The sequence below is a fragment of the Urocampus carinirostris genome, chromosome 10 (assembly GCF_059441175.1).
Source record: "Urocampus carinirostris isolate Australia breed hairy pipefish chromosome 10, RoL_Ucar_1.0, whole genome shotgun sequence".
In the NCBI taxonomy this organism is placed as follows: Eukaryota; Metazoa; Chordata; class Actinopteri; order Syngnathiformes; family Syngnathidae; genus Urocampus; species Urocampus carinirostris.
In genome coordinates this window covers 21274623-21288592 of record NC_142358.1, presented here as the reverse complement: position 1 = coordinate 21288592, position 13970 = coordinate 21274623, and the positions used below count along the sequence as shown (strand labels likewise).

General features: G+C 39.5%; 1 protein-coding gene across 4 annotated transcripts in view; it reads left to right on the top strand.

The window, feature by feature from the left end:
* The first annotated feature begins 1646 nt into the window (after positions 1-1646).
* LOC148358383 (arf-GAP domain and FG repeat-containing protein 1-like) overlaps positions 1647-13970 on the top strand; it is a 28588-nt gene continuing 16264 nt past the window's right edge. The window contains exon 1 of one of the 4 annotated variants that reach the window (XM_088345587.1): positions 1647-1982. In XM_088345587.1, coding sequence (XP_088201713.1) covers positions 1816-1982 — 167 coding nt within the window. In that variant the 5' untranslated portion in view covers positions 1647-1815. The remainder of the gene's footprint in view (positions 1983-13970) is intronic. The other 3 variants (XM_088345585.1, XM_088345586.1, XM_088345588.1) reach the window with 3 other exon arrangements.

The following is a 13970-nucleotide window of genomic DNA, read 5'->3' as shown; positions in this document are numbered from 1 at the left end:
CACAGGGACAGACAAGTCACTCGAAACCAGAGTGCCTGGAGGAAGCCCACGCAGGCACGGGGAGAACATGCAAACTCCACACGGGGAGTCTGCGGTAGCTGGACCCCCGCACTGTGGGGCTGTGCGCCTACCACCCATCTGCTGTGCCGCCCCTTAGATTTTCACCTATCAGTTAATCAGTGATGAAGAAAGACATTGCAGTTGATCGCTGCACAACCAATAGATGAAAAGGTCATCCTATTGCACCCGCCTCTTTATTTTGATAACATTTTGTTGTGATTAAATACATGATAAAGGGACACTAGAATAAGAGTGGTACCAAGTAACAATATTTTATGAGTAGTTCTTATACAGTTCAGTTATAGGAATGATCCTTTTTACAACTGTCGTCAGTGTTTTTTTTTTTTTTTGAACAATTTTATTGACACTATTATCAGCAATTAAACACGTTCGAGGGGTCAAAAAGCCTGAATGTGTTTTACATGGAGTAGTTACATTTAATTTGCATACCATTCAACGTCATTTAGTTAAGTTTTGAAGTTACATCATGCTCTTGACGGCTGCCATGACGCTGATGTGGCCCGAGGTAAAAGTGAGTTTGACGACACTTGTGTATTATGTCTTCACAAAAGGGCGTTGCGATTGTACCTAACTTCCCAGCATACCCTGAACGCCGCATCAAACCAGAAACCCATAAGAGGTGTCGCAAGGCTGCACTGTCACCCACGGAGCCTCCCACAGATATACACAGAAGACTATTTAGCGGCTTGTCCCTTTGAACGGCTTGCTTACTGCGAGCCTAAGCTAGTCGGGTCAAAACATCATCGGTGGATTTGTTCAGACCGAGGACAATCGACTTTGGCCTGGACGGATCTATTGACACTAACAAAGATGTTATATAATGAAATTGTGAATATGCTTGATTGCTAATAAGATTTTCGAGAAGGGTTGTTCAAACCTCACATTGTGTTTGCTGTTAAAAACGTCATATTGGAATATAATATTGTGAATGTGCTTAATTGCTGTTGAGATTGTCATGATTGTTTTCTGTTATTAGTGTCAATAAATTTGTTCAAACCAAAAAATCTTCCAGTATATTATGACGGGACATCAATACCAGATGCATACCCCCCTTCAACTTTTGAGTTTTTTCTTTTTAAAGTATTTTTTGACCTACAGGATTTATTTCCAGCCTAGACTGAGGAGTGACAATGTATGTTTATGTGTATTTCTATCTGTATATCTCTGTCGAGATGAATTTCCATTGATTTGCAAAATAAGAATGAAACATTGTTCAAAAAATGATTTTTGTTGTTTTGAGTCTTGGGGTATCCCATATAGCTTTGGAAATGTAAATATTTTTCCAATGAGTTTCATATAAAGTGATAACATTTCAATACAGTTGTATGTAACTTGTATTTTCGTTCATAAATTATTCGGGTTTTAATCTTTAGAAAGCCTCTTACCCCCATTTTTATATATAAATTAACTTTCTGTTGACGATGATCAAAATAAAAAGTTACCCCATGTGAAACTCTGTTGTAAAATGAGCGTTTATGATTTATTTTCAATGTACATTCATTGCCTGAACAGGGACGTTGACCTGACCAATATGGCCGCCGCTTACACATGCTAGTTGGCGACCTGCTGCAGCACCCCGACGTATTTAGTCTTCTATAGATATCCCTGGAGCCTCCCACCTACGATTCTTCCCTCCCCGCCCTGTCTACTGCCTGCCCGTTTAACGGGTTGGCAACCTTTATTAAACTACACGCTTACATCTTCACACCCTTTACTATTAAAACCTTCAAAATCATGGCGGCGAGCGCGAAACGAAAACAAGAGGAGAAACACCTTAAAATGCTGAGGGAAATGACGAGTTTGCCCGCTAACAGAAAGTGCTTTGACTGTGACCAGCGCGGCCCGACCTACGCCAACATGACGGTGGGCTCCTTCGTGTGTACCTCCTGCTCTGGCATCTTGTAAGTTCTCGTGCCGCCCGTACTTATTTTAAAGTGAGGCCACAATGTTCTATTTAATTCCTACGTACGGTTGCCGCAAGCTGATAGCTTACTAGCTACCGGCTAACGACGGCTGCCATGGCAACATTCGGTGTTCGTGAGAGTTGTCAAACGACATTATGTCATCCGTCGTGTTGATGTCATTGACTGTAGTTCCATGCTACGTTTGCTTCTCATGACGTGTGGACAAAGTGACATTTACGCAAGCTAAGTCAACACGCTCTGTGCCTGCTACCATTTTCATGTCAGAGTTCGCGGTTCATGGTTCCCAAGAACAGGCCAGGGACTGTCAACAGTGGAGAAGGCTGTCCAGAGTTGGATCCTCATTGTTGCCCTAATGACCCATTGGGTTAAAGTAACCTTAAATTGCAAACCGAATCATTAGGTCAGCACACTCGGTGCCTGCTACCATTTTCATGCCCCAAGTCGGGGTTCACGGCTCTTAAGAACAGGCCAGGGACCGTAAATAGTGGAGAAGGCTGTCCAGAGTTGTCCTCATTGGCGCCCCGACCACCCATACGGTTAAGCGGTCCGCAAACCGAACCGTGAGGTCAACACTCTCTGTGCCTGCTACCATTTTCATGCCCAAAATTGCGGTTCACGGTTCTTAAGAACAGGCCATGGACCGTAAACAGTGCAGAAGGCTGTCCAGCGTTGTGTCCTCATTGGCGCTTCGACCACCCATACGGTTAAGCGGTCCGCAAACCGAACCGTGAGGTGAACACACTCGGTTCCTGCTACCATTTTCATTCCCAAAATCGTGGTTCACGGTTCTTTAGAACAGGCCATGGACCGTAAACGGTGCAGAAGGCTGTCCAGAGTTGTGTCCTCATTGGTGCCCTAATGACCCATTGGGTTAAAGTAACCCTAAATCACTAACCAAATCATTAGGTGGTCAACACACTCTGTGCCTGCTTACCGTTTTCATGCCCAACATCGCGGTTCACTGTTCCCGAGAACAGGCCTGGGACTGTCAACAGTGGAGAAGACTGCCCAGAGTTGTGTCCTCATTGGTGCCCTGACCATACGTTTAAGGGATCCACAAACCGGACCATGAGGTCAACACACTTGGTGCCTGCTAGCATTTTAATGCCCAATTTCGTAGTTCATGGCTCCCTAGAAAAGGCCAGGGACTGTTAACAGTGGGGAAGGCTGTCTAGAGTTGCGCCCTCATTGGTGCCCTGACGACCCATGTGGTTAAGTGATCTGTGAATCGTGAACCGAGCCATGCGTTCAACACACTTTGTGCCTACTACAATTTTTATGCCCTAATTTGCAGTTCACAGTTCATAAGAACTGGCCGGGGACCGTCAACAGTGGAGTAGGCTGTCCAGAGTTGCGTCCTCATTGGTGCCACAAAGACCCATGCGCTTAAGGGATCTGCAAACCAAATTGTTGAGGTCAACACACTCGGGGCCTGCTACCATTTTCCTGCCCAAGTTCGCCTGTTCCCATGAACAGGCCAGGGACCATCACCAGTAGAGCTTGCTGTCCAGAGTTGTTTCCTCATTGGTGCCCTGACGACTTGTGCGGTTAAAGGATCTGTGAACCTCGAACAGAACTGTGAGGTTAACACACCTGCTCCCATTTTCATGCCCAGGTTTGCAGTTAATGGTTCCCAAGAACAGGCTAGGGACAGTCAACAGAGTAGAAGGCTGTCAAGAGTTGTGTCTTCATTGCTGCCCCGACCACCCATGCGGATAAGGGATCCGTGAACCGTATTGTGAGGTTAACATACTCATTCCCTGCTACCATTATTCTGCCCAAGTTTGCGTTTTCCTATGAACAGGTAGGGACCGTCAACAGTAGAGATGGCTGTCCAGAGTTGCTTCCTCATTAGTGACCCAATGACTCATTCGGTTAAGGGATCTGTGAACTGTGAACAGAACCGTGAGGTTAACACACTCGGTACCTGCTACCATTTTTATGCCACAGTACGCACGTACATTTAGAACGGGGTGCTCTAAGTCGCTGCTCCCAGGATGATAGTTTGTTGCCCCTGCCTTAGTATGAAAGTTAAAGGCACAGTGTGTAATTTTTGCTGACTAAGTCTCGCTGTATTTTCTCGTGCCACCTAAAATGAGTGCTAAAAGCACAACGGAAAAAGACAAAATATGAAGACTCATTGTGACCAAAATGCACCTTATTACTTTTTGAGAAGAAAATTAAGAAAAAAAGAAAGATACAATAAACGAAAAAGACAAACAGGACCAGCAAAAATAAATAAAGAAAAAAGGGAAATAAAAAAAGCAAAAATTGTCTTTTTTTTCCTGTTTTTGTCTTCTCTAACTCCCTTATTTTCTTTCTTTCCTTTTTCTTTTGTCTATATTTTCTTTTTTGCTTGCTTTTCCCCTACTTTTCTTTTTATTCCTGTTTTCCTTTTTTGCTTTTTCTTATTTCTTCTTTCTTATTTTGTTATTCATATGAAAAAATAGTATTTTCCCCTTCTTTTTGTCTTTGTTAATAACTGAATAAAGATCGGTAGAAAAAGGTTGCTCTACCCACTTTCAGTCTCTGTAGTATGTAGTCTTCCTTGGACTCATTTTCAGATGCACTACACAATACAGCAACATCGAGTGGACAAATATAAAACACTGTCCCTTTAAGAATAGCTAAATATTTTTACTAGTTTTTGTCGAAAACCCCATTTGGCCCAACCTCACTGGATCAGAGATTCAGCAGCCCCCGACTCAATTAAGATTGAGACCCCTGGTTTAAAGGGACAGTGTGTATAATTGGACCGCAACATGTTGCGGTATAGCAAGTGCTTCTCAATTATTTTCTTTCGTCTACCTCTACAAAGTAGAAAACGTCTTGCGAGCAAAGATTTAAAGTGCATCTGAATTCCAAAAGTTAAATGAAATAATTAAATTGTAATTACTCTAGTCTAGACCAATGGTACCCAAACTTTTTCAGGCTAGCGCCCCCTTGGCTCCCCTGTGTATTACTAGCGCCCGCCCTTCTTCGGTGCAATATTCGTTTCCTTCACGTTCGTTGACTGTGGGACTGTGTTTACGGAGTCCGCCATTACACTCAATGAGTTTAGAAGGTGGGTGTGGCATAGTGTGGTGCTTGCAAACGTTGCCTTCTTCCTTACCGCCACCCAGACCTTTCCACTGCCCCCAGGGAGGCGCTACCGTCCACTTTTGGAACCACTGCTCTAGACCAACCATGAACTCCCCAACATTACCATAGGAGCATAATATTGTATTAAACTTAATTTATGCGTTGAGCAACTGTCTCATTGGACAGAGGTAGTTTTTATTCTTGCAGTCCTTGTTTCATGTCAGAGACCTGTCTTAGGCTGCAGGGAGTATCAACTCTCCTATTGTGTGTGCTTTTTATTTTTTATTTTTATTTTTATCTTTGCACTGACATACCTCAAAGGTGGGGTGCAGCATTTGAAAACTTAAAGCTGCATTCATGACTTTAAGCCAATAGATGGCCTCAGAGTAAGACAAGATATGTGTGGATTTCTTAGACGATGGTCAACGGAAAGTAAAGCATAAAGGCTCTTTGAACTCAGTTGGACATTTTTATCACATACTTAATGACTTGGAACTTTTTAAGGACACCTCAAACTACACACCCCATGGTTAACCTCAGCCAATCATTCCCCTTATCAAGTGATAATAAGCCCTACAAACAACATAGCGCCTATTTACTCACAGCTAGACGCCGTATGTTGAATAAAAACAAGGATAATTTGTGTAACCAAGTTTGTTTTATTTACCAAATAAACAACACAAACAATTCTTTCATCCGTCTTAAATCTTTCCCCACTGCAGTAAATTTAGTGTTGCTCATTATACATAGCAGTGTGCTAGATGCACGAAAAGCAAATGCTTGATCAAGGATAACATTTTCCAGTGTACCGCAACAATATTAGCATTCTTCTATGACATTGTTGTTTGCTACTAGTCACCGAGACGATCTGGACTAGAACCGAAATGTAGGGTTACTTTTCATTTTTCTCTTTCTCTTTCGTTTGATATTTTTTCTCTCAGGCTGTCTTTTCATCCCTCTTAAATACTTTTCCACGGTATCACCAACCTATTGTGTACGAAGCACACAGGCTTATGCGCACACTTCTGTAATGAGAGCGCCACTGCCCCCTAGCATAGTGAATGTGCAACTGCACTTTGTTCTTTAGAAAAAAAGGTGCCCGAGATCAGAATCACTGCTGTATGTTGTAGTGCTGGGATTGGCAATCAATAATGTTGAAAGAGCCATAATGGACCAAATATAACAACAACACAAATGTGTCTAGTGTGTAAAAAGTAAATTAATATAATATAAACCAAATTGATATAAGAACAGAAGGGAGAGTAACAAAAGCCAAGAACGGGAAAAAAAATACAATTTTCACTTTTCTCTTTTTCTGTTTTTCTTTTTTATTTTTTTATTTACCTTTTTTGCTTGAGTTTTACTTTGTTACTTTATGCTGGTTCTATTTTTTTCTTTTCTCATTACTTCTTTTTTTTTCTTAAAAAGTAATAAGAGTCCCCATATTTCATCTTCTTCCGCTTTTTAGGTGGCACAACAGAATACAGCGACATCTAGGGGGTAAATAATACACACTGTCCCTTTAACTTTCATCCAACCATCATCCTGGGAGCAGCAAGATAAAGACCCCTGCTTTAAACATACGTACTTGGGCATGCAAATGGTAGCAGGAACCGAGTGTGTAGAGAGTAAAGGAGACCGAAACTTCATGCATTGAAGTTAGTCATTTCATATGTATTCAAAATATTTTTTAAAACATTGGATAACAATAAGAATGTTTGTCTCATGTTTGTCCTTTCACAACATCACACAAAAATATATATACACTCTACTTCATTTTCCGTTTCAAAAAATCTTTAAAACAGCTCTAGGGAGCCGGTAGGGCAGCGCTAAAGAGCCACATGAAGCTCTAGAGCTGCATGTTGCTGACCCATGGTGTAGTTCAGGGTTGGCCAAACCCGGTCACCAAGAGCTGAATGTTTTGGAGGTTACTCTTCTCCAACTCAGGCGATGCAAATGTTCAGCTAGTTAGAAAGCTGTGTGGCCGCTTGATAATGATCCAGGTAATTGGAATCCCCTGTATTAGAGCGGAGAAACTCTAAAAACATGCAGGACATGCGGCTCTCGAGGACCGGGTCGGCCAACACTGGCGGAGTGCATCGGAAAACAAGTGGTAAAAAAACACAATAAAAAACATAAACTACTGAGACCCAGAGTGACCATGCGCATCATTTTACTTCACGTTTCTGGCCCAATCTTTCTGGTTTCTGGGTACTTGTAGCAGTAAGATGGTGGAAAACTATGTCCGCTCCCTTTAGATGAGGCTCATGTTACGTGTGATAAATTTCTCGACCTAGGAGTATTTTAAAAATGCATGTTTTATATGATAGTTCATTTATCTGCACTTATTTATATCAGTTGTCTTCAACGTGGTGCCCGTGGGCACCAGGTAGCCTCTTTAGACACCAGAGTAGCTCACCAATCAACAGTCATTTTTATTTTCTGGGAGATTTGACTTCTAACTAGCTTGATGTTTTAGTGGTTGACTAAGCCTATTTTATCTCAACTTCTAATAAGTATATCCTGCTAATAACTTAATAACAACATAGTTATAACACGATAAGTTTTCATTTCAAAACGCATCCCAAACTGCTCACCCACTTGGTAGCTAACAGTAGCTCTCAGCTTCAAAATTGTTCACGAGCTGGGATTATAATCAGTATTGTATTTTTTTTGTTCTTTTTTGTTTTTTGTTTTTTTGAATAATGTTTTCACCATAAAAAAATAAAATTATTGTTATTATTATTAGTTTTTTTTTTTCTTACCGCTAGCAGACGTTAACTGTCCCTCTTAAAGCTTGACAGTGCAGTTGTGTAATCGAGCATCTGTATCCTGGGATTAAGGATTAGTAAATGTTTACCGATGGCGAGTGACATTCAGATTGTATTTGTTACCACTCAATATGTGTTTTTGGTACTTTTAATTATCGTTTTTTGTGTTTGTTGTTGTTGTCGTTGTATGTGCATTTCTCTACAATAATGCTTCATTTGAATGAGAATTCTTTAGATGTCTTTTTTTTTTTGCCATTAAAAAAAATCTAAAATACCTTTTAATTCACCTTTTCTGAAAATTACTTTAGGACATCAAACCCACAAGAGAAATTTCGGTATCGTGGCAAGAACATGTTTTAATTTGATAACAATAAGAAGAACTGTTATTGTTCAACACATCCTGAAGTGATTTCTAGGGTTGTACAAAGGTTAGGAAGCTTGCATCAAACAACTTCTATTGAGCCATTTTTGATCCAATAACATCGAAAGCGCTTGGTGATCGTGTTCCTTAAAGGGACAGTGTGTATTATTTAGCGCCTGCTAATGGTAAAGTATTCATAAAAAGTATATGGATTTAAATAATAAGCAAAAATACAGGAACTATCGTATAAACGCCAATTTAAAAATAAAATAAAAATCATCGATCGAAAAATGTGTAATCATTTTACATGACATAAACCCACTAAGAGGGATCTGACATAAATATCCTCAATTTAGCTGCTACGTGCACCCTAACCATCCTAACTAAAGTGTCCCCCTTTACCCAAAACCTTGCGGTGGGAACAAAACTGATGCGGTTTGGTCACCGAGTCTTCGTAGTTTGTGTTCTTCCTTGTCCTTTGTTGGGTTTGTTGCCCTAAACATTAAAGCGACACATAGTGGTCAAACAAAACAGTGTCTCTTTACAGTATATTGTCAGGGCCTGGTTACCTCGACCGCCAAATAGCATGCAAATATAATTTCCAAAACTTTGGTTGTTTTACATTTGTGCCCCTCTCAAAAAGAATACGTTTATATTCAGGAGACGTCATATATTTATTTACAAAAATCAATAAGTTTCCCTCAGCCCTATAAACCAAAACCCTGCAAATATCGGAACAAATCCATGATTTAATGTTAATTTCCTGTTTATATTACTGCTGAGTTTTGTTTCAACTTTAGCAAAATGTTAGGATTTACTAAAATGTGTAGGTACAATCCTCAGCGATATTTCCATAAGAAAAACTGAAAGATTATTTCCCTTTGGCAGTCTCTTTAAGGTAATCCCAAGTTCTTCAATATGCAAAATGTGAGGAAATAGTACATGTTTTTTTTGGGATAAAATCTCTATAGTTCTTCGGTATACTCAGATTACTTTCAGAGATGATGCCTTTTGAAGACACTGTGTCTTGTCCTTTTCATTCAAAGTTGTGACGTCATCAGAGGAACACCATCACCCTAACAAGCCAGTCGCCATATTGTTTTACGCGTTAGTCGATAAGGTTACGAGTGTTTTGGTAGCAAAGTTTTGGTAATTTTTGTGAAGAATGCCCAGTCATTGACGCAGGTGGATGTAGTAATGGTACAACTGAGGGAGAGGAACAGAAAAGGGGCTAACTGGGAACAAAAAAAGAAAAACCTCAGAGCCGCCAACAGGGGTCTGACCTGGACCGATCAAAAGAAGGCAGCTGCAGCTTTGGTGGACAACTGCGAGGCTGGCCGACGAAAAAAAACACAGTGAGCAGCCAGGTGAACTGGAAACAAACATCGAAAAGCGGCAACAGCTATGGTGACCAAGAACCTTTGGCAAAACCGGCTCTAACGCCAGGCTAGCCGGCTTAATAACACCGTAGGCAGCCAACGAGTGCCAAACGAGAGCAAATCAAACCGGAAAGCCCTCGGCAGCCCCAATTATGCCAACAGCGACATGTGACAAAAACGAACGAAAAGCCACAATCGCCTACCCCCAAGCAGAGATAAGCGGTATACTTTGGCTGCTCACTACACTTGCTGTCTGTTTTGGATCATTTTGTGTTACTGGCACTTGCCATTTTGAAAGTGTTGTGTTCCTTCAATGACGTCACAGTCCTACATCAAACAAGTCAGATGCATCAACTTTGAGAATACATTTCTCAAGTCTCCTGGCACTTGCAACATATTTGCACAATTGTGGGGAGGAACTCTAGATGTTTTGTCTCTAATTTGGAAAAAAAGCAATTATTTTTCGGAATACCTTTTAAGATCTGGTGTTCTTTTTTTTATATCAGTGTCAATTATGGATCAGTTTTCAAAATAATGTGTGCCCAGAGTTTCTTCATTCATTTTCAGAACTCTTTATCCTCACTAGGGTTACGGGATTAACGGAGCCCATGCCAGTTATTAGTGAGGAAAGGGACATGTTGGACTGATTGACAGCCAATCACAGAGCACACATAGACATATAACCACGCTCACACCATACTTAGGGACAATTTGGAGTCACCAACCTACAGTACAGGGCATGTTTTTGGATCGTGGGAGAAAACTGAAAGCCCTGGGAAAACCAATGCAGGCATGGAGAGAACACTCAAACACTGCATAGGGAGGTCAATAGCTTGAATCAAACCCCGGCTCTCCAAACTCCTGAGGTGGACTTACTAACCAGTTAGCCGCTATACTTACTTCCTTGCAGTGTTTTTCAGTGTTAATGTGACGAGTACCCCAAGCAAGTAAGGTGCGGGTTAATCTTGACGGTCCCAGCTTCAAATGTCTTATTTAGCCTATTATCTGGCAACTCAATAACTGTTCATCTGCCCATACTGTTCTGTTTGGTCCCGCAGCCAATTGTTTGCACACACTCCTACTGTTTCAGTACGTATATCAATTTCATTCTTTTTGACAATCGTATGCAACTTTAAATATCCCAGATTTTTTTTTCATGTTCTTCTTCTTTTAATTGTATGTACTGTGCTCAAGTTGTTTAGTGTAGTAATACTATAAATAAGTTTATTTTTTGCCCTTTTTCAAAAATGTTTTTGTAACTATTGCTAAGTTGATGATCATGCATGCTAAAACAAACCACGTTATTTAATATTTGATTGGCTGATAATCGTAGTATTTAAATTGTTTACTTCTTTTAGCCTCTAATATAGGGCAGCAACAACTTATCGAAAACATTGATTATTAAAAGCGTTGGCAACTAATTAGTTCGTTGTTTCGTTGTATCACATGATGTATGAGACACTATTACTGCTATGTATGTCAAATGAATGCAATTAAGACTATTCCGTTGTGACCCTGAGTTGTAGTAGCACTTTGTTCCGGCAGAGGGCGCAAGACTGTTTTTATCAAAAACATAAATCTTACTTAAAAATTGCATCGTGTCAAAAAGAATTGGCAATAAGTTTAATTTTCTTATTGTTTGACTGACTGTGAAACAAAGTGAACAATTTTCAAGAGAACAGAAAGTGTTGCAGAAGTTGATTAAAAAAATTATAAAATAGGTAAACAAAATAAAGGAAAATAATACAGTTTAACTCTACACAAGGGGCAGTTTCTTTAACTTTGATACATTTTGTTTTCACATTGGGGATGTTTATCTATTCCAACAAATTTGTTGACAACATTTTGAAATGTGGGTTTACATTTTTTGATATACTCTTTGTGGATTAAAGAAAATGCTACACCTAAAACATATTGCTCTCTTTTATGATAAGTCCAATTAAAATATGATCTTTGGATAAGGTGGTAGGAAAAGAGCATATATTTGTACGTATTTTTGCCAATTGACAAACACTTGGGATTTTTTTTGTTGTATATTACAAAATATTCTGTTGTTTTGTTCACTATTTTTTCTATCCGTCCAAAAACTTCATATTTGAATTACGAGGAAGAAATTAAAAATGTCTTTAAGAAACCCGATTCATTGAACCATCGAAAGAATAATTGACCGGTTCATCGATTATGAAAAAAATTGTTAGTTGAAGCCCTACACCGAAAATGTAGTTGTTTTATACTTCGTATAATCACAATGATCCATACAGGGAATGGTAACACATATTGGTCAATTGAACCAAAAAATTTGGTCAGTGTTGTTAAGGAGTACAGGTAAGAAGGCAAACTCAAATAACTACTTGGCTAGAAACAGCAGAGTTTTCTGTTTCCAAGTCAGCAGTTATGCTCAGCTTGTTAGGAAAATACTTCTTGAGAGAAACTAAAAGCAAGAGTTCAGCAAGGGTGAATAAAGATGTTTTCACACAGACCTGTGGACTTTAGCAACTTCTTCAGAAAAGAAATTGTCACACAGTAACCCTGCCATGAAATCAGGACTTAGGAGTACTTACGAATGTAGAATCTATTATACTGTACAAAATGTATCATTGTTATTTAAGTTATTACCCCTATGCAATCTGCGGTCGATTTAATAATAGTTAATATCACATCTATATACTCCAGCACTCTCAAATGACAATTATTAAGGGGATAAGTTCTTTAGAAAATATAGTTTAACAAACTTATTTGTGTTCTTCTTGATTATTTTTTGAGAATGTGAAGTTTTGGAATTGCATCATTGTTCGAATTTGTGCATGTACATAATGACATGGGCAGGGATTCTATTAATGTCACCAAATTTATTTAAAAAAAAAAAACTATGTATCCATTTCGTTACTCATAACCACCATTGTCTACGGTAAAATATATATGAAAGATCTGTGCAGGTCTTATTCTTTTTCATTTATAGACTGTGTTTTAAAAAAATAATTAAAATAATGAAACCATTCTAATCTTTAAATAGTGCAGGATATATTTTCAATCAACTAGTATTTTTTTAAAGAGAAAGTGTGTAATATTTAGTGCCTCCTGGTGGTTAGAAAAACGTTCATTCAGTAAAACAAAACATTGATTTAAATACTAGGCAACATTGAATTAACTTTCATACCAGTGTTAATTGTTATTTAAAAAAAATCATAGGGAATGTGTATTTGTTTTACATAGGAGAATCCCTACCTAAGGTGCCGCCATATTCTTCCGCTATCTTGCTGCTTGCTGTGGCACTGGTTTTTGTTCACGTTAGACAACAGTGCCATTTAGTGGTCAAACATTACACACTGGAGTTTTAACAGAGACTGAATATTGCTTTAAAACTGAGTGAAGGACAATGGCATAATTTTTACTTTTAAAATGATTTGAGGTTCATTAGTCAAGTCAAGTCATTTTTATTTGTATAGCCCTTAATCACAATAAGTCTCTAAGGGCTTCACAGATTAGTGCACTATGTTACACAGGCTATTTTTCTGCCGACAAGAAGAGTAGGTTATTATTCATATGCAATGGAGTAGAAGTGAGTTTTAAGTTTAGATTTAAACATTTCCACTGAGGTTGCAGATCGGATCTCAGGGGGAAGAGCATTCCACAGCACCGGTGCCCGGATGGAGAACGCTCTCGAACCAGCAGAACACTTCTTTGCTCTCGGGATCACCAGAAGACCGGCACTCTCAGATCGTAGGCTTCGGACCGGGACATAGGGGCAGATCAGATCTGAAAGATAAGAGGGAGCAAGTCCATGTATGATTTTGTACAACACTAAGAGAACCTTGAAGTCACATCTTTGGCTAACTGGGAGCCAGTGCAAGTTAGCCAAAATCGGTGTTATGTGATCGTACTTTTTTGTCCTAGTTAAAAGCCTCGCTGCGGCATTTTGTACTAGCTGAAGAGACTTGATTCTGGACTTCGGGAGACCGGAGAGTAGTGCATTACAGTAATCGAGACGGGAGGTAACAAATGCATGAATTATAGTTTCCGCATCAGACTGAGATAGTATTGAACGGATTTTGGCAATGTTACGAAGATGGAAGAAAGCGGTTCTAGTAATTTTCTTTACATGCATCTCAAAGGTTAGATCAGGGTCAAATATGACACCTAAATTTTTAACTGAGTCACTCTGTGTGATGTGACATTTGTCAATGTTCACAGCAGTTTTTGAGAATATTGTCATTGTCATGTCAGAATTAGTCATGATGTTGTTGGCCTTAAATGTAGGTTTGCTTCCTGTTTTGTAACCAGCATGCAATGTGCATGTGCAACGGGAAGTGGTGAAAGTGCTATGCTTTTTGTCCAGACCTGCAAAGTAGTTGCCATTGTGCATGCTCCAACT